Source organism: Stegodyphus dumicola, chromosome 6 (genome assembly GCF_044657685.1).
Source record: "Stegodyphus dumicola isolate Sdum_Otavi_A_Nest chromosome 6, ASM4465768v1".
Taxonomy (NCBI): domain Eukaryota; kingdom Metazoa; phylum Arthropoda; class Arachnida; order Araneae; family Eresidae; genus Stegodyphus; species Stegodyphus dumicola.
In genome coordinates, this window is record NC_140773.1 from 85942267 (window position 1) to 85969130 (window position 26864).

General features: G+C 32.9%; 1 protein-coding gene across 1 annotated transcript in view; it reads right to left on the reverse strand.

Moving 5' to 3' along the window:
• Nucleotides 1-26864, reverse strand: part of LOC118182581 (voltage-dependent calcium channel subunit alpha-2/delta-3-like) — a 223031-nt gene that overhangs the window by 15235 nt on the left and 180932 nt on the right. The window contains exons 29-34 of the mRNA XM_085818633.1: nucleotides 14743-14778; nucleotides 14582-14644; nucleotides 14396-14466; nucleotides 14219-14294; nucleotides 9556-9608; nucleotides 9381-9442 (exon numbers count right to left, since the gene is read on the reverse strand). Coding sequence (XP_085674759.1) covers nucleotides 9381-9442; nucleotides 9556-9608; nucleotides 14219-14294; nucleotides 14396-14466; nucleotides 14582-14644; nucleotides 14743-14778 — 361 coding nt within the window. The remainder of the gene's footprint in view (nucleotides 1-9380; nucleotides 9443-9555; nucleotides 9609-14218; nucleotides 14295-14395; nucleotides 14467-14581; nucleotides 14645-14742; nucleotides 14779-26864) is intronic.

Here is a 26864-nt window from a genome sequence, read left to right on the forward strand (position 1 = left end):
CCATTAAATACCATCATCAAATGGATCAAACAAAACACTGAAAGCATATCAGGCTTCATATCATTCCTGTTGAAATCCAGCTATAAAAGGAAAATGCAGAACTGACACTGAAAAACTTTCAAAAGGATTTCAACAGCTTACATGTAGTACAATATAAGGGATATATGTAGAATGCAGAAGCTGAGTAAAAGTTGTTACGAAAGGATGTGAAAGAATCTCTGCTCATTTTAGTTCTTTTTCCTGGGATTGTGAGTTCTGCAGTTTACAGAGGAAGTGATCCCATTTCACTTTCAGCATATGAAGCTATTGCTTGAAAAGAGAACATAATTTGGAAATCAATGTTGGATATACTCCACATTCCACAATTCCCACATTTGGAAATTTATGGTGAACAATTTTTTGAAATCTCAAAATCAAAGCATTCTAGAAGAAATTAAATAATTTGGCAACAAGCTTAAATTATGATGGCTTCAAAATTAAATGAAGAATTAAATATCAGGAATATTAGAAAGAACACTTTTGAAAATAGTGATTTACATGAGAAGCAAATACAAGAACTAGAAAAGGTACACAAAGTACTTTTGTGTGCTGCAAAGAACTTCCAAGAGAAAATAAGAATCATCATTAGTTCAGATTTTAATAAAGGACTTTTTCTTAACTTCAAAGAATTCCTCACTATTATAAAATAACTTTTGTGCTATGCACAATTGTCATTAATTCGATTAATATTAAAAATTTTATGAAGTTCAAAAGAATATACTATTCAGTATTTTCTATTTAAAAAATAATGTGGGTATCACCATGCCCATCTTAACTATACAGTTGCTAAAACATAATAATAAAAATAAATGCAATACAGAAGCAACTAGTCCAAATAACAAAGCAGTACATTCATTTAAAAAATGGATTTTATTTTTTTACTTAAAGTAATGGCATATGAAAAAAATCAAATTTAATTTATTTTGAAGTTATGTTTTTAAATTAGAGTTATGCTTATATTATTTAATTAATAAAAATTACGTTGCATAGGAACTGAAATGAAAAGTAATGGCCCTTACTGCATATAATTCCATTGATCATGAAAGTTGCCTACCGTCAAACCATTAAAGTTAGCAGATATCCCACAACTGCTGCACGAATCATTTCTATGAAATACTGTTCTGAATTTTTATCTGTAACTCTTAAATAGTAAAACTTCTGTCAGTCTTTCTGCACAATCCACCAAACAGCAATAACTATAGAACTATTTGACCTGCTTTATTTTTTGTGCTTTGTAACAATGCTTCCGCCGATTTTTACTATTTTCTTAGACTTACCAATTTTACCAGAGCTCTGTTTATTATACTGTAAGTACAACTTATCTTACATAAATCCTTTAATCTTTCTGTTTCTCCTAATTTTTTTGTAATTTTGTTTTGACAGCCATCCAGCTGTTCTTTTTCACATTCAAGAAATGTTAATTCTCTATAAAGGGTATATTCAGTATTTTCTATTTCTCTATTCAGCTATAAAGGGAAAATGCAGAACTGACACTGAGAAACTTTCAAAAGGATTTCAACAGCTTACATGTAGTACAATATAGGAGATATATGCAGAATGCAGAAGCTGAGGAAAAAAAATGTTCCGAAAGGATGTGAAAGAATCTCTGTTCGTTTTCTTTTCTTTTCCTGGGATTGTGAGTTCTGCAGCTTACAGAGAAATTGACCTCATTTCACTTTTAGCATATGAAGCAATTGCTTGAAAAGAGAACATAATTTGAAAATCAATGTTGGATATACTGTACATTTTTTAAATTCCCACATTTGGAAATTTATGGTCAACAGTTGTTTGAAATCTCAAAATCAAAGTATTCTAGAAGAAATTAAATAATTTGTAACGGATTGTTGTAAATGAAACACAGTGTATTCATAAATGTGATTCTACAGCCCTTGAACCACATTCCTTTTGAAATGAATATTATCTTGTCACAGTTTTTCATGTTTCATGACCACTGTTTATCTGTTTTCAAATAAGATACCACATCATGTCTATTAATATACATATTTTCAATGGCAGGCTTTATAATACTGAAAATAATCCACTGCTTGCTATTCTGTAGAAGGCAGGTCCCAAATTTTAATAATTTTTTTAAAGTGGAAAGTAAAAATAAAAATAAACTAAAAATTTCTTAATTTTAAGAGATAAGCCACTTTGTTCATAAAAACAAAAGGTGACTTGTTGAGAATCAGTCAGGATGGCATCAAATGAAAGCTCAGATGTTATCAGTGTGTTTTGACATCATTTGTATTCATAACTGGCACTCAGTTGAGCCATTTGGCTACAGTTTCATGATTGAAAGGATAATATGCATGTACTAAAGTAATTTTTTAACATGAATGTAGTTTTAATTGCAGTTGTCATAAACAATGACTCAAGAGTACCTGTATAATAGTATGCATTTCATTCTTAATCACAAATGCTATAATTTACAAATAAGAAAAATAATTTAAAAAATTTAATCAATTTTTCTAATTTACATGAAGGAAAAATATTTTACATAGTACTGTTTTGAAAATATTACTGAATATATCTTTTTCAATCAGGTTATTGCATAGAAATGTCTACCAAGACCTCAATTATATAATATAAATGATTTCAAAATTAAGGGGGAAATAAATAAAAAATAGTTAAATTCTAAAACTAAGAGAAAAAAAAATTTTTTGGAACTATGATTTTTGAACACAGCAAAAATATTTATTAAATTTTTCAGTAGTTTATAGGAAGTAATTTTTTACTTTTAAAAATTGTGTATCAATATTCTTAAACTTACTAAGAAGCATCTAGCATGCATACTCTCTCTATGAACAATAATTAAAGGGCAGCATAAAAATGAAGATAATTAATCAGGAAAAGAAAAGTCACCAGTGAATTCATTTTTGCAAACTGATGAAAAGCAGCTCTTAAAACAATAAACAGTTATTAAAAACTTAGGCATGCAAATTACCACAAAATGTTTTAATAAATGGGAAATTCAAATGATCTTACTGTAAACAATTGTAAACATTTAGAGCACTTTTCATTACAGCACCATATAGGTGACAGCCTGACTTTAGCTCAGTTCTGCCCCTAATTTTGAGAAAGAACATCCCTGGGGGGATGGGTCCAAGAGTTTCCCATCCCTTTTTCCCTACCACAAACCTCTCGAGAGGACTTTTAGCTCACTGCATATCTAAACTGCCCCCATGCCACACATAGGTCCCCATTGCAATTTATATTTATAAACATCCATGCCTTCTCCGAGATTCAAACCCATGCCCTTTGGTATGGAGTAGTTAACCACTAACTCAGTTGGGTGGCAAATTTCTAATAAAGCAGATAAGTGAATATGAGTAGTGATATTATTATTATTATTTTAATACATAAATTAGAATTATATTTTCAGTCTTTCCAACGTATACAAAAGCAAACTGAGGTGATACTACACTAAACATGTCCATCTTCTTCAGGAGTGGGAGGTAAGGAAATTTGTTTCTCCAAATTCCATTTCTTCCCTTTTTGCCCCATTTTTGAAGAAGCCTCTGATTGGCCTTGAAATTATTGAATTTTATGCTATATTGCCTAATTTTAAATTTCACATTGCCATGTTTCTCTTTCTAATGAAAACATGAACAATAAAATTTAGTTATCATGTTAATTATGTGTAATATACTGCACATTTAATCAGATTTTCAGAATTATTAAAATATTACAGTAACTTACTTTTCTCAATTATTATAAAAGTTGTTTATGGAAAACCTAAATAAGTACCATAAAACTGCTTTACTCCTTTTTTAAGAATTATAGCTTTTGAATAAATATCTTTATAAGATATTTTATAAACTGCAATGTGCCATACAAAAACAGATCCTTTTATTTTAGAAATCAAACAACAAACAGCAGTGTTATATTTGCAAATTTTCCAGGACTAATTCCGATGGTTTAACTACCAAACCATCAAAACTAGTCATGGAAAATTTGCAAATACTATAATGCTAATTTTTGTTGTTTGACTTCTAAAATTATTGTTGTTCGGTGTGTTATTTTAAATTAAATCCTTTTAGTATGTATATTTTTATAATACAAAAACATATATAATAATAAATTTTTATTACTCACAAACATTTTTAATATTTCAAAGTAAAGTTTGTTTTCCATCTTTTTTTTTTTTTTTAATAAAAGAACAAACAAACTGAATTTTCAAATTAATTTTTTTTATCATTTAAAAGTTCAAAAATTGAAATAAACTGATTATTGTCACTTATTTCTCTAACTAAAAGGTAACCAAAAAAGTTTTTGCCATTTCTGACATGACATTGGAAGAGTGAACCCCAACATAAAAATAGTCACCAAAAGTGGTGATGAAGTGGTTAGGTTGGGAGTCTGGATATTGACCAAGATTATAAAAGCGAGTTGCATTGTTACTTCAAACATGACTCACAAAGCAACTGATTGAAATGGATGTGTCAAAGGCACTCATTCAAAGTTGTTTGCTGTATGATTTTAAAGTGGGCCTGTCAGCAGCAGAATCAAGTCGCGAAATTTGCCAGGCCTTTGGGGATGATGAACTGCTAGGCAATGGTTGCAGAAGTTTAGGTCAGGGAATATATCTCTTACTGATGCACCACACATCGGTAGGCCACAAGTGCTGGACGATGAGGCCCTGAGAGCAGCCATAGAGAGTGACAGCAGCCAAACATGTGATGAGCTTGCTGCACACTTCCAGGTATCTGATAAAATGATCAGACTCCATTTGCACCACATAGGAAAGGCATACAAGGTGAGCAAGTCACTCACTGTCCGATGCAAACAAGCAACAACATGTCGCTGCCTGTTTGTCATTGCTTACTTGGCACCGCAATGCATCCATATTTGATCGAGTACTCATTAGCAATGAAAAGTGGGTCCAGTATGACACACCCAGGCATTCCACGCACTGGGTGTGACCATGCGACCCTCTGCCTCACACTGCAAGACCTTCTCTCCAACCATGCAAGATCATGCTCTATATCTGGTGGACTAGCTGCCAATTGGTGCACTATTGAGCTCCTGCCAGTGGGCCAAATAATCATGGCAGAATTCACAGCAGTTGGAACATGTGCATCAGGCACTGATGCATAAAGAACCAGCATTGGTCAATTGTAAGGGCGTACTCCTCCTATATGACAATGCGAGGCCGCATGTGGCTTGGAAGGCCAGGGAAACCATTCAGCGACTGGGCTGGGAGACAATACCCCATCTACCATTCTCCCCAGACCTCGCACTAGCAGACTACCACCTTTTCCATTCCCTGAACAACCATCTTTGTGGGAAATCCTTTAACAACCGGCCAGACCTCGAAAAGGCCCTCCCAAACTTCTTTGTGTCCAAGACTCCTGAGACTCTCCGCATCCAAGACTCCACAATGGCATTGCACAGCTAGCTACTCATTGACAAAAGGCACTGGATGCCGGTGATTACTTTGATGATTAGTAGTGGTTATTATTTGTTTTATGACTTTTTCTTTTTGACTGTCCAAAACGGCAAGAACGTTTTTGGTTTCTTTGTACATATTGGAACTTTATAAGTGAGAAAAAGAAATTACTTGTGAACTGTTAACATACTGAAAACTTTTATACATTTATTTATCGATATAAGAAAATTTGTACATAAAGGTATACAATTTTTTTATTTACAGATGGAAAAAAAATTCCATCTGTAAATAAATATATTAAAGGACATACCTATTTTACATATCTCCTGACCTCCTCCTTTACTTCATAGTTTAAAAAAAAATATAAAATGTAATTTCATGTAACATTTTGCAATTTTTATGATAAGTACTAGTTTGTTTGGATTTGTTACGTTACTGTTGGATTTGCTTAAATTCAACCAATGCATAATGATATTTGAATATTCTGCATATTACTGCACATTATACTGCAAACTTATATTAGTATACTTTTATGTAACTTAGTAATATTACTGCACACTTATATTAATATAGCTTTATCTAAAGTAATCATAAAATATGCTAAATAAATAAATAATCTTAAATAAAGCTTATTTATTGTGTATTCATATGTATTTAAGTACTTTGTTATTTTCCAGAATAGATAATTCTGTGAAAACAGATGCTAGAACTGAGAGGCAGTTTGAGGAGAACTCCAGATGTATAGTACTATTAAAAGTCTGTTGGGTTTTATTTTTTAACAGATTGACTACATTTAATATTTGCTCAACAACTCGACTAGATTTTGTTCCAAGAAAATATATTTTTAAGACCCTAGGTTTGATTTTCCAAATGTTTTCATAGTGCCTTTTCGTGGCTTTAATGCAAATAGGAAGCAGTGAAAAGTTGTGACCTAGTCAGACTTACATGCTGTTAATTTTACAGAGGCAGTCATTTTCAGACTATGGTCTGAAAGTGATTTTGTAATTTATGACATTCAGCTTGTGTTACAGAGAATTCCAGCATTATTTTTTAATAGTTTTTTTTTTTTTTTTTTTAATCTTTGAAAATCTTTATCACCTGAAATTCTAATGAAGAATGAAATATTCCTCTTCATCTAACCTGATTTAGAAATTCTTACAACATCAAAATATGAAAAAAATAATCTAGAATTATGTATTAATTTAACATTCATCTTTATCAATTATCACTTATTGAAATATAGTGATTTTTTTCATTAACAGGTTTATTTTATTTAAAAGTTAAAATTAAAATCAATTAACCCCCAATTAACCTGGTTTGCCTGTACAGTCTACAGGTTACTAATATTTGGCAACATTTGATTTTCCTGTACGCTGTACGTGCAACAATATTTTCTCCTTTCTTGTTTTGATTTGCCCGTATTTTTAATTGACTGAGAGAGAGTCTTTAGTATTAACATATTTCAACAGATGGCGCAGCTTGTCCATGTCATTGAAAAGTATTCAAACTGATTTTTTCCTTTGTTACCGAAGTCTGAAATACTTGGCATTGTTTGTTCTTGATATTTTTGTTGTATAGCTTCCTGGTTGTGAATTCAAAGCGTCTCAGTTATGGATGACATAATTGATGACAAAACTTTATTGTTTGATGTTTCTGATGATTCTGATACAAATTCAGAACTGTCTTGTAATATTCTGGATTATTCTTCAGCTGACTCGTGTAGTGCATTCAGCTCTGATGAAGATTTGATTTCTGCTAGAAATTTTATCGATACTGATGTGGAAAATCCACCTCCTCCGTGTCCCCAGTTTAATTTTACTGGTATTGTAGCAGTAAATGTACATTTTGATGATACTTTCGATGAGCTACAGTTTTATGAAACTTTTATTGATTCTTCTCTGATGAATAAAATTGTAGAAGAAACAGATATGCGAAACAGTGCAAACAGCATTGTAGGAAAATTCTCAAGAAGTAAATTTGGGGAAGAAACGACTGTGGAAAAGATGCATATATTTTTTGCCCTGACTATACTCTAGGGAATTATAAAGAAGCCTGGAATTGACCAGTACTGGAGCAAAAGACATTCCACATACACATCCTTTTTTTTCTCAAGTAATGTCTCATCGTCAATTTCTTCTTTTGCAACGGTACTTACATTTTTCAGATAATTCAGTATTTGATGCTCAAAATCACGAATTTCCAAAATTAGTGAAATTATGGCCAGTTTATAAATATCTGAATCAGAAGCTTCATTCCACGGTGACACCAGAATGTGATGTAACGATAGATGAAAGCCTTGTGCATTTCAAAGGAAAATTAGGGTGAAAGCAATTTATTTCTCTAAGAAGAGCAAGATTCAGAATAAAATGTGTCATGCTGTGCGAGACGATTTTAGTTATGTGTGTTCTATACTAATATATACAGGTAAAGACACAATTATGAAACCAGAGTTTTCTAATCCATGTATTTCCTCACAAGTTGTTATGCCAATGATGCAGCCTTTATAAAGGATACTGTCTTACAACCGATAATTACTATTCTTCACCGGAATTAGCTGACAAATTAATTTCATGTCGAACGGATACATATGGCAATCTGAACCTAAACAAAAAAGAAGTCTCAAAGGAAATGCAAAAGAAAAAACTAAAAAGAGGAGAAATTATAGCGTTTCAGAGAGGAAAAGTTACTGTGATAAAGTGGATGGACAAAAAAAAAAAAAAAAAAAAAAGTTTCATTATTGTCTACAATTTACAATACTGAAAATGTACAAATCCAAGTCTGCTCTGAAACAACACCGAAACATAAAATTGTTATGGATTGAAATAACACAATGGAAGGAGTAGACCACATGGACCAAAATTTGAAAAATTTTGAAATTTGTCATTAGAAAAAGAGGGAAAAATATTACAGAAAATTTTTTTTTCACATTTTTGATATTGCCATATGGAACTCATATGTAGTCTATTGTAAGAAAGGAGAAAGAAAACACAGTTACAATTCAGACTTGATCTTGTTGACAGAATTATTGAAAAATATAATTCTGGAATGAATCTCAAATGTGGACGACCTGGTCCTGAGCCTAATCCTTTGAGACTTACAGAGAGACACTTCATAGAAATTATTGCTCCAACAGAGAAGAAACTAAGACCTGTCAATGTGTTGCTTGCTGTTTCCAAAGGAATGAAAATGGAAAGAGAATCCGAAAGGAAACATGGTATTTCTGCCCTGATTGTAATATAGGACTTTGCCTAACACCATGTTTCAAACTGTACCACACAAAAAAAGGACTTCCAAAAAAAAAAAAAAAAAAAAAAAAAAAAAAAAAAAAGATCAGTTTTTAATATATGGTAAGTTTTTTTTTTTTTTAGATAATTGTTTGTGAGATCTGTAATACAGTCTCCATTGCATGTACTCTGTGACTGAAGAAAGCAAACATTTAGGGGCATAAGTGTTAGAAATTTATAAAATTTAAAAAATGTTTAAATTCATTAATTATGAAAATTAAAAAAATTCTTTCATTTTTCTTTTATAACAAGTTTGGAATTCAGTTATATGCAATAAAAATATGCTTTTTTATGAACATTTCTGGTACAAAATTTAAGGGGTTAATACTAAACATTTTACATTTAGCATATATCTGGTTAAATAATCATATATGTAAGAAACAGCCATGCAAGTGTAACTGTTACTAAATTATGTAATCATATACACCCTAGATGAGCGCCCAGTTTGAGCGAGTGTCATGAGAAAGATAGTAGATGTATGATGTTTCATTCTTTTTTAAATCTTTTGAGGATTTTCATAGAGATATTGGAATTTTCATATATAAACAAGTTCTGAGTTCTCTATATTAAAATATTTGTTTAATAACAATCGTTATGATAATAAGTGGATAAGGACAAAAAGCATTTTGCATTAATTTCTACCATTTTTATAGTATGAATATACATACCACTGGATGCCATTATCCAGTCTTTAGACCACCACTCATAAAGACTGAACTGAATGTATAATCTAGAAAACAAACAGTCAATATTACCAAGCTGCTTTTTCTAAAAATTACTTTACAGATATTTTGCAAATTTTAAAAGTAAAATAAATAATACTGAATAAAATTCAAAACTTACAGAGCCAGTTTACTCCAGATCCAGTTTAAGATATTTCGTAAATGGTGGAATGGCTAAAGAAAGAATATGTATGTACATATATAATGTGTATATATATATATATGTATGCATGCATATATATATATATGTATGCATGTATATATATATATATGTATGAATATATATATACATAAAAATATATAATACAAAATTATAATTTAAACTAGCAATAGCCTCTCAATTCTCCCTTTCTATTCAAGAAATAGTAATTCCTTTTTCTGGACCGCTTCATTTCTAAATCAGTTGGATAGGACACTTTTCTCCCAACTTTGTTCTCACTAAGGCGTTGTCTAATGCTTTTCTCCCTATCGCAACAATTTCTAAAATGTAATTACTCAGAAACAGTACACAATTAATATGCCTAGTGAATTGTGGCCGCAAAGCTTTTAACTACAACTGAAATAAAGATGCGTACTTAATCTGGCTTGACTGCCAAATTTGCTCTTCATTATGCATCTGTTCTATGCAATCAATATTACAAAAAGACAACAGTACGTCTTCCTGTGTTACAAAACTCCAATGGAGAAATTCATTTGTCTTCTCAAAAAGTTTCCGTGTATCAAGATTAAATTAATGCTCCATTCTTCAACATGAAATATATCTACAAAATGGATGTATTAATGTGATTAGTGGATAAATTCTACACTCAAGCTATTCTGTTTAGGGGGTTCATACACATTTTGGTGCATGGAAATTAGGCACTTTTAAGGACTTCTAAGGACCACCAATGAAAAAATTAAGGACTTAGCAAGCAAATAGGAACTGAATGAACTACAGCAATCATCTACATTTGAACTTCACCTTTGTAATACCACTTTTGTAAGAATAAAATAAATCTGTAAATGAGATGCATTATTATAACATATAATCTAATCTTTAACTTAATTATAAAACAAACTCAAAAATAAAATTAATTTCATATTTTTGTCAGGTAATTAGCATTAAATTATTAAATTTCTTGAAACATTTACATTTTACACTTATAGCAGTCCTACATATTTTAAAGATTAGTGACTTTTATTTCAATTTTACCAGTACTTAGCTTTATTGATTCTTTCTTTAATGCCTCATTTTGTCATCTACTTACTCAGTCCAGAGTTTTATGCAAATTTTATATAAAGAAGGCAATAACTCATCTTAACACGTAGAAATAAATTCTGAGGGTGAGCTGGTACAAATGTTTAAATTACACAGTTAATCAATAGATTACATGGTTATAATTAGAATTCTTTTATTTCTAAAAAAGATCTATACAAATATAAAAAATATCTTATACAAAATGATAAAGAAATGTGTTTTGAGTAACAACATGGAAGATATAAAAAGTGTAACTTCCAGCATTACTGCGATGAATATTAAAAAACATTAATAATTTAAAAATTAAATAACTGTAATGAAATTCAATATGTGTAATGCAGTTAAAAAGTAAAGCGGGTGAGAAGAAAATAATTTCATGTTATGGTAGATGATTGTTTTAATTACGTAATAAATGATTATCTGTTAAGTATAGAGTATGTTGAGGGAGGACTGTTTCAAAACAGAGGGCTTGTTTTTACCTCTGTTATTTGTTCATTTTACAATCTTCATGCTATATAAGTTTGAAGGCTCCCACTTATTAATTTTTAATATATAATTATTTTGTTTTTTATATATAATAGAATGTGGTTATTTTTTTTATGGAATATTGTAATGCCGTTCAGAAAGGCCAACTGCCTTTATCAGGAATAGAGGTCCTAATGAGTAACATTTGTTAATGTGGACTAGTCCAACAGAAATATTTGTTTTTAGATAAAGCTCAAGAGGTCTTTCATTAGAAATGCAATAATAACAATAAAAAAAGTAATTTCAGTAATACTAACTATAAAGTTATATGCTAAAATATAATAATAAAAATTTGTTTGTTAGGAAGATTTTGAAATTTTTTATGATTATTCAAAATAAGTATGTGTATAAAGTATAATAAATGGGTCCATAAAGTTTTTATAACTGTGATAGTGTGTGTAATGTTTTGAAAAGCCTTTCTTGGAAAAATGCAATTATATGGACTGTAAAACATAAAGACTTTTGAAATGAGAATTTTTATAGGATTTAAATATTACCAATGTTTACCTTTTAATTATTTAAACAATTATTTTGGACAAATTTTATGATTTTTATCTTGCAAGATTTGTATTTTTTTAATTATTTCTTTTCATTTGCTGATGCTTTAACACTTTATCTCTTAAAAAGACCTGTAGCAAGACTTTTTCTCTTTGAAGGGTGGGATATGTACCATAAAATATGTAAATCCCAATTATAATTTAAAATAGCAATAGCCTCTTAATTCCCCTTCTCAATCCTAAAAATAGAAATGCCTTTTCCTGGACTGCATCATTTTTACATCAATCTAAACTGGTGTACAAAACTTAAGCAACAATGTAAAAATTTAGCAGATAGCCATGAAATTGCAGAAAAGGAGGTCTGGAGATCAGTACAATGAACACGTAAGTCAGTAGAAACGTCATGCATATGCAAATATCAGGAAGGAAATGTCAGAAGCAACGTGAGCATACACAAAACACGTGATGTCGGCGCGCGCAGCTCAACAGTAGAATAAAAGGAAGGACAAAGATGCAATTCAACATATTCGCTGCAAGTGCAAGTGAGTCAGTTCGTGAAATATGGCTAGAAGAAATCACCTGGATGACTTCATACATGGAAGAATGATCGGAAAGCTGGAGGAAGGGCATACTGTCACCAGTGTAGCTGCAGAGTTCGGAATCAACAAAAGTGTCGTTTCGCGTGCTTGGAAAGTATTCCAAACCACAGGTACAGCTGTTAGAAAGGTTGATGGTTGCCGCCCGAGGACGACAACTGCAAGGGATGACCGATATAATGTCCTGCAGGCGAAAAGAGGCCAACAGCAGTCAGCAAGCACCCTTGCTCAGCAACCCTGTACAGGAACGGGCGACAAGTGTCGCGATTTACTGTGGCCAGACGCCTTCACAAAGGGGGCCTATTAGCCAATCGTCCTGAACGCTGCCTCCTGTTGAAAGTTGGCCACCAACGCCACCATTTACAGTGGTGCAGAGAGCAAAAAAACTGGACAACTGATCAATGGAGTCGTGTCCTCTTTACGGTTGAGATTCAGTTCAGTACCAGAAGCAATTCTCAATGTGTTTAGATTTGGAGAGAGGTCGGGACCTGGTTTTATCCCAGTAACGTCAAGGAAAGACACCGTAACGGTGGTCCTGGAGTTCTTGTCTGGGGAGGCATTATGCTGAACGGGTGAACTGAGCTCCACGTTTTCAACAGAGGGTCTGTAACTGGGGATCGCTATTGTCAGGAGGTACTTTTCCCCCATGTGCGTCTGTTCCGAGGTGCCATTGGCCCAGACTTAATTTTTATGGATGACAATGCACGGCCACATCGAACTCTTGCTGTTGAGGAGCTACTGAAAAGTGAAAATATCACTCGAATGTATTGGCTAGCGTACTCCCCAGATTTAAATCCCATCGAACAAGTGTGGGATGCTTTGCGGAGATGCATTGCAGCACGCTTTCATCCTCCGAAGAACACCCAACAACTCAAACAGATGCTGATTGAGGAATGGGCACTTCAACCGCAAGAAATATTGCACCAGCTGGTTCTGAATATGTGGAGATGGTGCAAAGCAACCATTGCACTGAGGGGAGGGCATATCCATATTAAGGAACATCTGCTTGTTGTTCATCCTCTTTGATAGACAATCATGAGTCACGATACTATGCACTCAATAAAGCTTATTTTTGTTTGATTCCATACCGTATGCATTGTTATCCTTTACGTACATAATACTCTCCTTCATTTCTGCATTTCATATGTCTCAGTTGATTTCTCGTGGAGTTATGGCAAAAACCCTGCTGTTGCTTAAGTTTTGCACACCAGTGTATTATCATATGACTTGCATAGCACTGATGATGTAGCTAATTCAGAACTTGAACTCAAAATTTTGAGAACTGAAACTTTTCTCTTGGTGAGCTGCCATATTGGATAACTATACACTTCGTTAACTCACTAAGGCGTTGTTTGATGGTTTGTTTCCTATCACAACAATTTCTAATATGTTAACTACTCTGAAACAGGCACAATTAATATGCTTAATGAATTGTGGCCACAAAGATTTTAAGTACAATTGAAATACAGATGAGTATTTAATCTGCCTCGAGTGTCAAATTTCCTCTTCGTTATGGATCAACATCTGGTCTATGCAATTAACATTGCAGTCTTTTTTCATTACATATAAACAAATAAATAAAGGTAAGGAAAGACTATTAAGAATCCTGCACAAGGGGCTGCAATGATTTAATTAAACATAATTTTAATTAAAGAGGAATGCTATTAAAATTCCTATATTTCAAATTAAAATTAAGAAAGCCAATAAAGTAAAATAATTACAATTTGAAGTCTAAATAAATTCCAATTTACAAATTCGTAATTTTTAATTAATGTTTTTACAAAATTTTAAATTTTAAAAAGTTTTAGAAAATTTTTTAAAAGTGTCTAAAAAATATTTACTTTTGACAGTGAATCTTGAGTTCTATGCACTAAATATAATTTATTCAGAATTTACACTATATACAATAAAAAGTTAAAAAGTACATACACTTAGCAGAAGAGGAGCAAAACCATACGATGGATCAACCTCCAAGCATACTGCTTGGTAATCATAGACATGGACCCTAGCAATAAAGTATAAAGCTTAATATTGAAAACTGAACTTTTCACACTCTTTCTTGTTATATTTTAGATGAGTTTTCAATGAATGCAAAACTAAACTTACCTTTTATATATCCCAATTTCTATCATAGAATCAAATAACGTATAATCTATCTCTCCAAAGAATTTTCCTGTCTAAAACATAAATAGACATTTAATTTAAAGAAAGACTGAAAAGATTAAAACAATGCTTTCATTGCTGAAAATTCAACCAAACCCTAATAAAATATTGTGATTTAAATGAACTCACATGTTCTCGTTTTTCAGAAACAATTATGAATCCATTATTATCCAAGAGAAAGCAATCTAACTCCTTAAACAAAAGATAAAAAATAGTTAGAGGTAATTTTGATTAAAAATTCTAAACAATAATTGAAATTCAGAAGGAAACAAATAAATAAATACACAAACCTCATCCCTGCATTTATATGTACAAGTTTGCATACACTAAAAGGAATAAAAACAATTACAACAAATTAATAAACTTGCAAGACATTGCCATATAGAGAGTAAATAATTTTCATAACAAATTAACAATTAAAAAAATATAATCCCCTAAAACGAAGGTAATTTTTGACAATTTGCAATACAATATTTTCTTCACTTTATATATTACTTCTCCCTTATACAAGAATAATTCAAGGGGATACATTTTCTTTTTCATTTCAGAAAAAAGTTACTCAGAAGAAAAAGAAGTTACCATTCTTTAATAAATGTGTTGATGAGAATATAAATTTCTGTTTCAGAATATTTTGAAGTTTATGAAAAGCAGTTTTAGACTGAATGGGATTTAGCAGATTTTAGCAAAGCATAATTGGACTACGGGATGCTTTAACTACTTGAGTGTTCATTCCATATTGATTCTAATTACTCTGCTATTTTTCATAGTGCACTTTTTCTCTATTTGGGCACTGAAGCTTTATATACTGTTTTTATACCTTGTAAAAATGCATTTTGATTTTGGACCAGAAAATTGTAAAAAAGTAAAGAATTATTTGATTAACAGATTGGTTTTTATTAGTCTGCTGAATTACAAGTTAATAGCAGAAAAATTTTACATAAAGTTATTGACATCAATGCTTATTCAGTACACAACTTATCATCACTGTCAGAATTCCCATCCACACATTAGGGCAGCACAGATGGACGTCATATAATGTACCCCCCTAAAGTACACATTAGCTTAAAGCGCAGTTTTCCCAAATGTATCAGTTCATCTTCATTGTAGACAGTCTTGTTTTAAAAGGTTTCTTTTGCGGTTCTTTATCTTAAAGGTGACTTAGTATACCATCTGGGTTTAAGGCTCCTTTGTTAGGAACTAGAAATGATACGATTTGAAACCTTCATACCACTTTGTTCATTAATGAATGGGAAGAATTGAAATTGTTGTAAATCTCAAATGGAATTTCAGATGTTTCATTTTTTTTAAAGAAACAGGTGAGTGTAGGACTGTGCATTATAAGGGTAAATATGCATGTCCCATATGCAGTGTCAACATTCTTTCACTTTTGGTTTTATTTGTTACAATGCAACCACTGGTATTTCTGTTGGTGGCGGGCCACCACTGTATAAGATACACCCAGTCTTTAGACACAAATTTTTTTTAAAAAAGTGCATCTTATAAACCACAAAATACAATATATAAATAATCTTTTAAAATTTTACTTTGTTCAATGCAACCTTCGCTTCTAAATGAAAACTGTAGGAATTTTTAAACTCTACTTTATTGTATTAACTAAAACAATATGCCTTTTTAAATTATGCAACATTTAATTGCCTCATTATCTTGAACATCTACTTTACTATTTTTATTAGTTAGCTAATTTGGTACTTTCTGATTAACCACACCCTTTAAAAGTATTCGTGAGGTAACATGCTATATCACCAAAAGAGGTAATCTATGACATTTCCAAAATGTACCGTAATTTCTGGTAGATAAGCCACAGCTTATTTAAAAGTTGAAAATTTAGGTCAGTGGCGTATCTGAGGGAATTTTATTTCTCCTCTGTCCTTAAAACTTCGCTAGTTCAGATTGTAAGTGATGCCGAAGGGAAGCGGTATCTGAGGTTACTCACATTGCACTAAGGCAGTGCAATGAGTCCAAACTCCCCTAAGGTAGGTGGCACTCTCTGTAAAGATACTGTAATGCATGTACTTTCTCTTAAACTCCATGGTTTTTCCCGTGTTTTCCTATGACTTTTTATTTTAATGGAAACAGCTACATTTACTTGCCAAGTGCTGTGTTCATTCTTACATATTTTTACTGCTTTGTAGCTTGCTTTTTGTTTGCCTTATCATTTGCGCTTTAAAAATATTATTATGGATCCTACTCGAGCAGCAGTACCTACAGTACAGCTGCTTTTAAGCTTTCGGCAGTGAAGAAAGCCATCGAAATTGGAAATCACGCAGTGGCTAAAGAATTTCAAGTTGACAAGAAATGGTGGTGGAAGTCTGAACAAAAAGAATTAGAGAAAAATGCCTAAGAATAAAACTGGAGTCATAGCTTGGGAAGAAAATTTAGAGAAATGGACAATAGAGCAGAGAGAAAGTGCATTATCAGTATCAAAAGTTGGAATTCACATTCAAGCAAAGGTAACTGCTCAACAAATGGGCATTAAAAATTTTGTTAGAGGACCTAATTGGTGTTTCAGGTTCATGAAGCAAAAGATATTATCTGTCCAGACCAAAACAACAGTTGGACAAAAGCTTCCCCATGGACTGGCTTGAAAAAAACATAGCTTTTTTGGAGTACACATCTAAGAAAATTACAGAACAGAATTTGAAAAGCGGGCAAATAATTAATATGGCTTAAGTGCCCATTACTTTTGGCTCTCCTCTGAGCAGAACTTTTCATTCAATAGGTGAAAAAAACTTATTATTATAATTTCATTGTTAATAACCAGGTTATTTCATTGTTAATAACCAAGAATGAAAAGACCTCTTTTACTTGTGTTTTGGGTTGCACTGCCAATGGAGAAAAGTTAACTCCTTTGATTATTAAAAAAAAAAAAAAAAAAAAAAAAAAAAAAACCCGAAAGGAAACTTCTGAAAAGGAGTTTTTACTTGTGCCAACAAGAAAGGATGGATGTGCGAAGAAAGTGATGTTGTTTTGGCTGAGAGAAATTTATCGGAAAAGAAAAGCTGTTTTTTCTCAACTCCAAAATTTCTGGATTCAGTGCGATCCCATTTAGCGGATATGGTTAAGATATGAAGCAAAAAAACTTAGCACCGATGTTTCAGTGATACCAGGTGGGCTTACAAAAATTTTACAGCCGTTAGAACTCACTATCAGTAGAACTTTCAAGCATGAACTACGAAAGCAGTGGGAGGAATGTGTGTAAAGTGGACTCCATTCCTTCACGAATTCCAGATGAATGAGAAAAGCTTCGTATGACAGGGCTGTTTTGGCCTCCTCGGTGATTGCGGTGATTTGTGCCCAGAGGGCGCACCGCACAAAAAGTTAGTTGCGTTACAGAACGTAAGGGAAGCGGACACGCCAAAATGTCGGGCGTATTACCGCTAATTGAGGTAATTGCATCGTATCTGTCAGGTGGCAGAAAACTAGTATGATGTATCAATTCACATGCCAGGTGGCAGAATATGTCTATCATGTACATGCCAGGAGGCATAACGCTTGTAAATATGCCAGGTGGCATATGACTTGTAAATAAATTGTAAATAAATGTACAGTAAAATATCTTGATGCAATAGATCAAGGAACATGCATCAACAACCTTCTGATCATTTGGATACGTACATTTTTTTCTGGTGACCCGGACGTGATTTGTGGAGATGAAGAATGGACGAAGAAAATTAGTGAGTTCATGACTGAAAAGCCAGGATTTAACGCGAAGAAATTCGAGGTAGGCTCTTTTTCATTTTTCCAGTTTTGAATAGAATTGTTGAATAAAAATCTTGGTGATTATTATAGTTGATAGAATCTAATGGTAAAATGGAGGCTATGAATAAGGCAAAGAAGTTGCGTACGGTGACGCATAGCTTAACTACTAAGTTGATGAGTAAAATAGATTCTGCATTGTTAGAAGAGGGTGAAACCGCGGATGAGAAATTAAAAGAATTACTGGAAATGTTACTTGAAAAATCGCAGTTGTTGAAACAATACGATTCTGAGATTGAAAAACTTATAATTACGGAACAGGAGTTGGAAACAGAAGTAATTTCCGCGCAGGAATATCAGGAAAGAATTATTAGTTTTAAATGTAAAATTCAGGAAAAATTAAGAAAAAATGCGTGTAAAGTTGAATCTAGAAATTCTAGTGAGGAAACTATATCTCCGAAGTTGAAAACTTGTGAAGTTAATACTTTAAAATTGCCAAAATTAACGATTACAAAATATTACGGTGATCCTTGTTCTTGGCTTGAATTCTGGAATCAGTTTAGTAATTCCATTCACCAAAACAAAAGTCTCAGTTCGGTTGACAAGTTTTGTTATTTAAAATCACTTTTGGGAGATTTAGCTTGAAATGCTATTAGTGGATTAACTTTTACTAGTGAAAACTATACGGTGGCTGTTGATATACTAAAAAACCGTTTCGGCAGAGATGACCTGCTAATTAATGCGCATATGAATAAATTGTTGAGTTTAGAACCTGTAAAATATTCCGGAAATACGGCTTCTTTGAGGAAGCTTTATGACGATATAGAAATACAAATAAGGAATTTAAATTCTTTAAATGTTACTAGTGGTTCTTATGGACATTTATTATCCCTTATTTTGTTAAAGTTAATACCCGAGAATTTAACTCTAGAATTCACTAGGAAAAGAAGTGATAAACAAAATTTCGATGTTAATGAACTACTAACGTTCTTGAAAACTGAAGTGGAATGTAGGGAAACATCAATGATGTTAGCGCGTTCTAAGAATTTTGATGTAAATGAAATATCAATACGAAACAAAAGTTCCCATCAAGGTTATCAAAATAAATCTTACATGCATTCTAAAAGAAATATTTACAGTACGAATAAGCAAGGTGCTTCGGTATTAACTAGTCAAAGCGAAACTCCCTCTAAATACTTTCAAAAATCACATTTTAATCCAAATCGAAAGTTCTCTACCCCGCCTAAGAAAGAGAATCAAAATGTCTGCATATTTTGTTTATCTGCTTGTCATATGAATCATGATTGCGCACTTGATTTAAAGGCTCGCCGAAAGGCATTAATGGATCGAGGTTTATGTTTTATTTGCTTTTCGAAAGGGCATCCAAGGCGTTTCTGTGCTCATAAAGATGAAAAATGCAGACCGTGCAATGTCCAAGGTTTACATAATTCATTAATATGTGACGCCGCATCGACAGGTTTAGAGACGGATACTTCCAATCAGACAAAACAAACGCCAATCCCTGAAGCTTCTCTTTTGCTCTTATGTAATGAAAATAATAACAAAATTAAACTACCGACTTCCGTTCTTTTACAGACGTTTTCGGCAACAGTTAGGTGTAAAGGGGGAACGAAAAGGTATTACGTTGTATGCTAGATTCAGGGTCAACAAAGTCATTCATCTTACGAGAAGTGGTTGATTCACTGGAGTTGAAAATTATTAATAAAGAAGCGCTTATTATTTTCACATTTGGATGCAAAGATGCAAAAGAGCGCTTGTATGATATCGTAGAAATCGTATTGCAAAATGTAAGCCATCCCAGTAAAAAGATAAAAATTAACGCAATAGTCATTGATTCTATAACACTAGGGCAAGTAAAAGTTCCTTCTCGGTGGATACGAAAGATGGCATTTGAGAAGGGAATAGAATTAGCAGATGCTGGTACGAGTGACGAAATTCAAGTATTAATAGGTTCGGATTATATTTGGGAAATTTTAGGAGAACGAAACGTGAAGATTTGTAAAAAATTAGTCGCAACAGAAAGCACTTTCGGTTTTGTGATTCAAGGCAAGGACGAAGGATCAAAGTGTAAGGACGCAAGAGTTAATCATATAACCGTTGTAAATGAGGACTTAGATTATGAAAGAGTTAAAGAATTATGGGAATTAGAAGCAATTGGGATAAGTTCGGATAAAGAAATATCTCTGTCAGATAAAGAAATTTTAGAGTCATTTGAACGAAATACAACTTACAAGAATAAAAGGTATGAAACTCGATTATTGTGGAAAGAGGGTGTTGAAGCTTTAAATAACAATTATGAAATCGCGAAACAGCGTTTACAATTTTTAAATAATAAGTTTCAAAAAATAGCGAGCTATATTTAAAATATAATGAGATAATTAATGAACACTTGAGAGATGGTATAGTGGAACGGGTAGATACGTATTTAAATAGTAGTTTGAAAACGGGGTATTACATGCCTCATCACGCGGTAGTGCGCGAGCAGAAGGATTCTACAAAGGTTCGAATAGTTTTTGACGCTTCTTCTAAAAGTAAGGGAAATTTATCACTTAATGATTGTTTGGAAAGCGGACCTAATTTAAATCCTGATTTGCTAAAGATTATCATTAAATTCAGGGTACATTCAATTGCGTTTTGTGCCGACATTCAGCGTGCATTTTTAGAGGTAGGCTTAGCTAAAGAAGATAGGGATTTTTTAAAGTTTTTGTGGATAAATGAAGAAGGGTCAAATCTCGATCACAGTAATTCCAACTTACAAGTTCTTCAAAACAATCGAGTTCCTTTCGGGGTCAAGTGCTCACCTTATTTATTAACAGCTACAGTAAGACTGCATCTAAAAAAGTATGAAGATGCCTACGAAGAGGCATGCAGTATGTTAAAAGAGCTTTACGTAGATGATTTAATTTCTGGGACAGTTAATGTAGCAAAGGCCTTACATTTAAGCAAGGACATGATTTTCATTCTTAGCGAGGCCAGTATGAATTTACGTAGATGGGTTTCAAACTCACCTGAGCTGAATGAACTATGGAAACTTAATGGAATTGACTCTCGTGAAACATCTGAAGACTCGTTGGTACCGTTGAAAGCTTTAGGTCTTATCTGGGGCAATGTCAATGATAATTTGAAAATAGATGTATCTCAGTTTGAGAAGTTACAAAATCTCAAAGTAACTAAACGCATCATTTTAGCAGCATGTGGTATGCTCTTTGATCCCTTAGGAATTATGAATCCATTTACTGTTCGAATTAAACTCTTAATGCAAACTATGTGGGAAAAGGGTATTCAATGGGACGAAAGTGTTCCCGTTGATAGAGAATTCATATTTCAGGAATGGTTAAAAGAAGTTGAAAAAATAAAGTTTTACGAAATTCCCAGACAGTACTTCAGTGATATGTGTTGGAAGTTTATAGAAGTTCACATATTTTCTGATGCCAGTCCCAAGTGTTATGTTGCCATAGCATATTTTAGATTTAAGAAGAAAAATAAATGTAAAACAAGTTTCATAGTGTCGAAATCCCGTTTGGCTCCATTAAAAAGGGTAACACTCCCTAGGCTTGAAATTTTGGGAACATTAATTTCTGCAAGATTAGGTTCGTATTTGCAATCGATATTTCCACAGTTGGATAAGGGAAATATATTTTACTGGACTGATTCCCAAATTTGCATTCACTGGATCAAGGGATCTGCCAACGAGTGGAAACAATTTGTTAGAAATCGTGTGGTAGAAATCAAGGAGAAAACAATTTTAAACAACTGCTACTTTTGCAGTGGGAAGACAAACCCTGCTGATAAACTTACGAGGGGGATGGATGCTGAAGCTCTAATTAATGATAGTGATTGGTTTTCTGGGCCACCCCGGCTTTCAGAAGTAGATATTCGACATCACATAAACGAAATGAATACCGAAGCTGACTTGCAAAATGTTAGTGAAGAACGAAAATGTGTTACTTTGAAAACACTTGTGGAATCTACAGAACCGTTACTAAATCTTGAACTGTACGGAAATTTAACCAAAGTACTGGGAATAATGGCTTATGTTCTGCGCTTCGTGAACTACTGTAAATCCGCTTGTGAAAAGCAATCTGGTGTGCTTACCGCCTATGAGTTACGGAAGGCTTCAGAATTTATTATAAGAAATGTTCAACTTAATAAATTTTCAGAAGAAATTAAAGCTTTAAAGACAGAACAACCGATTAAAACTAAAAGCAAAATCATTTCACTTAATCCATTTCTAGATGAAAACGAAATTTTAAGAGTAGGAGGTAGATTAAGAAACGCAGAAATTACCAGAGAAAGTAAACATCCCATTATATTGCCAAATAATAATCACTTCACAAAATTAATGATACAGCATTATCACGAAAAATATTTACACGGAGGAGTGCATTTAATGTTATCCACAATAAGACAGAAATACTGGATAATAAGTGCAAAGAATGAAATTAAAAAATGCATTTGGAAATGCATAAAATGTTGCAGAGTACGAGCAGTAACATCTATTCAATTAATGGGAGAACTACCTGCAAGTAGAGTGATTCCAAGTAGAACCTTTTCAAAGGTTGATTATGCTGGCCCATTTTCTGTAAAAATGAAAAGGGGAAGAGGTATAATACCAATTAAATGTTATATCTGTATTTTCGTTTGTTTAGCTACAAAGGCTATCCATTTAGAGATTGCTAGCGACTTATCAAGTGAAGCATTCCTAGCTGCTCTAAAACGATTTGCTTCGAGGAGAGGAAAACCTCAAGAAATAAGAAGTGATTGTGGAACTAATTTTATAGGTTCAAATAAAATCCTCAAGGAAGCAGTTTCATCTGTCCAGTCAACCTCAGAATTTCAAGGGTGGTTAGCAAATGAAAACATATGGTGGATATTCAACCCGTCAGCTGCTCCACATCATGGTGGTATATGGGAGGCAGCTGTTAGATCTATGAAGCTGCATCTAAAGAAATGTGTTGGAACTCAAATTTTGACTTATGAAGAGTTTCTAACTCTAATTGCACAAATTGAAGCATGCTTAAATTCGAGGCCAATAACACCGGTCTCCAGTGATCCCAATGATTTGACAGCTTTGACTCCTGGACACTTTATTAATAGGGACTTCTTTAACAGCTATTCCGGAACAAGATTTAACCGAAGTACGAGTGTCTCCATTGCAAAGATGTCAACTAACACAGCTAATGTTCCAAGGGTTTTGGAAGCGGTGGTCTAAAGAGTACCTGCGCCAACTACAGCAGCGTAGCAAATGGAGACAGCCTAGCAGAAATATTCGTCTAAATGACTTGGTTCTCATTAAAGAAGATAATATGCCTTCATTACGTTGGAAACTCGGGTGAGTAATAGAAGTGTTTCCTGGAAGAGACAATAATGTCCGAGTGGTTAGACTAAAAACTGTGCACGGGGACATTAAACGTCCTATTACCAAACTGTGTCTTTTACCAGTTGAAGAACATTAACTTAAGTGTTTGGTTTATATATGTTTTATTATTTTTTTTATTTCTTATTGTACTAATAATTTTATTTGTTTGTTCTAGTTTAACCCTCATAGTTAACGTTTCAATATAGTAAGATATAAGATGTTTTGCTAGAAGATTGGTAAGTGTAACATGTAATTTTATACTTTTTGAAGGTTTTTGTATGTTTTCAGTTTCTATATTTTTCATTTACTTGTTTGCATATATTGAAGATTGTATTAAGATGAATGTAATTCATCGGGGGGGGATGTTTTGGCCTCCTCGGTGATTGCGGTGATTTGTGCCCAGAGGGCGCACTGCACAAAAAGTTAGTTGCGTTACAGAACGTAAGGGAAGCGGACACGCCAAAATGTCGGGCGTATTACCGCTAATTGAGGTAATTGCATCGTATCTGTCAGGTGGCAGAAAACTAGTATGATGTATCAATTCACATGCCAGGTGGCAGAATATGTCTATCATGTACATGCCAGGAGGCATAACGCTTGTAAATATGCCAGGTGGCATACGACTTGTAAATAAATGTACAGTAAAATATCTTGATGCAATAGATCAAGGAACACGCATCAACAACCTTCTGATCATTTGGATACATACAGGGCTGCCTTATGGGTCGATAAAGCATGACAATCAGTCTGAGCTGATATGATCATATCGGGCTTTCATTAAATCGGAAATCATTGAAAAAGAAAATGAAAGTGAAGATAGTGATGTTGAAAGAAGTGATTTAGAATAGAATGAAGAAACTGACCTTGATGGTCATTTGTTAAATTTATTTAAATTTGACCTCGACGAGTCAGATTTTGAAGATTTTGTATAAATAAATGTAGTTTAATTTCATTAGAAAATTCTGTTTGTTTATCTAATTTACATATTCTTTTTCATAATGCGGTAATTTATGCTGATAAACGAAGGCTTACCGAAACCGTAAAAACAATATATTAGAAATCATCAGAGTTCATTTTCGGCAAGTTCGAGGTAAGATGTTTCTTCTTTATTTATTTATATAATACTGATTATATTTATGTTGTAAATGTTATAAAATGCTATTGATGATGATTACACCAATATGGCAGGGAATTACTGAATAAATGAATATTAAGTGCCATGTTTCGGAATGCATTACTGCGGCATATACGGCAGTGCGGCTTATTCGATTACCTTCTATTTTTTTCAGTCAATTATCATGTGTGCTGCATATATGCCAGGTTGGCTTACCTACCCTAAATTACAGTATTTATATCACAACTGATGTACGTACACACACAGCAGAAATGTGGTGATTTCACTTTTAATTCACGGTCACTAGCATTTGTTTTTGTTGTACTGAGTGCATTTTTTTTTTACTTGTAAGGAATCATAATAAGACTATAGAGTTTGTCATTTGATGAAAAAGAAAGCACTGCATTTTTTTGAGAAACAAGGCATTTTGCCTAACAGCACAGAATGGAAATGCTCTTAGGCAAATTCCATTAAGCTGTACTTTGTAAGCAATCAAACTTTATGGATCAAAATTTCTGGGCTGATGCCAAATTTTTATAAGTCTAATTTTTTCTAAAGCAGAACCAAATCACGAAAAACAAAAGCATGTGCACTGCCCATTTCATGAGTTATCTGATTTTTATGCAAAAACAGATTGCTGTGTGGATAGGGAGAATGACAGTGTGCAGAGTGGCATTTCATACACAATGTTGAGTTTACGCAGTTCTCTGACGTTTTTTGAAGGTAAAACAGGTGGCTGTGTACTCAAAACACAAAAGTGTGTGTTAATAAAAGTGATTTATTATGGATGTTTCTCGCATTTTTGATTTTGCTAATTGGTTGCTGTTCCATGTAATCTTTAGTGTGCTGCTATTCTTGAAAATGGCTACTGAATTTTTGGATCTTAGCTTAGCTAAAAATTAGTCACTAGCGATAGGAAAATTTTTGGAAAGGGGCACAAATAATCAGGAAGTAATGCCAATTAAAATGTTATTATTTTGCTAATGACTGGGTGGAGGGGAAGACATGGAAATAAAATTTGGAAAATCTAATATCTGAATACCTGATTTTCTTTTCTTTTTCTTTTCTTTTCTTTTTTTTTTTTTTTTTGAGAAAAGGAGAAACAATTAGATTCCAAAAGTAGTGTCTTGCTTTAGTTTATGCTTAATGCTTGAAACACATGCTGTAAACATTCTTTCATAATAAAGTACGTGTAAAGTACCAATTTTTAATTTAAGTTCAGCACTAAAAACACCTTCATGCTAAATGAAACAATCATTGAGTAGTTTACATCTATACAATCTATAATTTGTTGGCTCCCTAACCACTTTGCTGCTTGCCATATATCTCAAACCAAACCATTTTACCAACATTCATCACTGGTTTCAGACTCTCTGAACAAGTTTTATCCCTGACATCTACCTGGCAGTCATTTTTCACATTTTTTGCTTTCATCACATGACTATCAACTCACAGCAGCTTGAGAAATGCATAATGCATCACAGAGTGTTGTATAAAACTTTTTTTTTTTTTTTTTAATATTAGTAATTGAACACAAAACAGCATAGTAAACTTTTATGTTGACATTATGCTTGCAGACAATTCAGTTAACTTCACTGCAAAATGTTGAGTGTAGTGATGATGAGAAATTTAACAGAAATTTCTTTCCACATGCAAAAGAGAGACTTGTAAAAGATATTCATAGTTCAAACAATTATATTTAGCACTGTTTGAATTAAGGATAACTGACTTGTTATTGATATAAGCCTTAAGTATATGTTAGAATTTATTTATTCAGGATTTATATAAACCTTAATCATATGCAGGAAATAAACATAACTATAATAAATAATTAATGTAATTCAGGCTGAACTTCTGTAGAACAGTATGGAAGCAAGGCAAACTTTAGTGGTACAATATGTCTTTAGTCATGAGTCTCATAACACACTGCTGGTCACTGTAAATGCAACACCCTGAAGGAAGCATACAAATAACATGAAATTTACAACATGCATTAGCGGAGGTGAGATATGCAAATGATTAGAATTTCAGTGCAATCACTCGCGCCTGTGGTGCCACTTCAAAGCGTTGCCTGTGGTGCCATTTCAAAGCGTTATTTAAGGCTTGGAGTTTTCGATGATTTCAAGTTCGGCAATTGTGTTTCTCTTGTGTTAAAAAAAAAAAAAAAAAAAAGAAGATCAATTATGCCTCACAGTAAACAG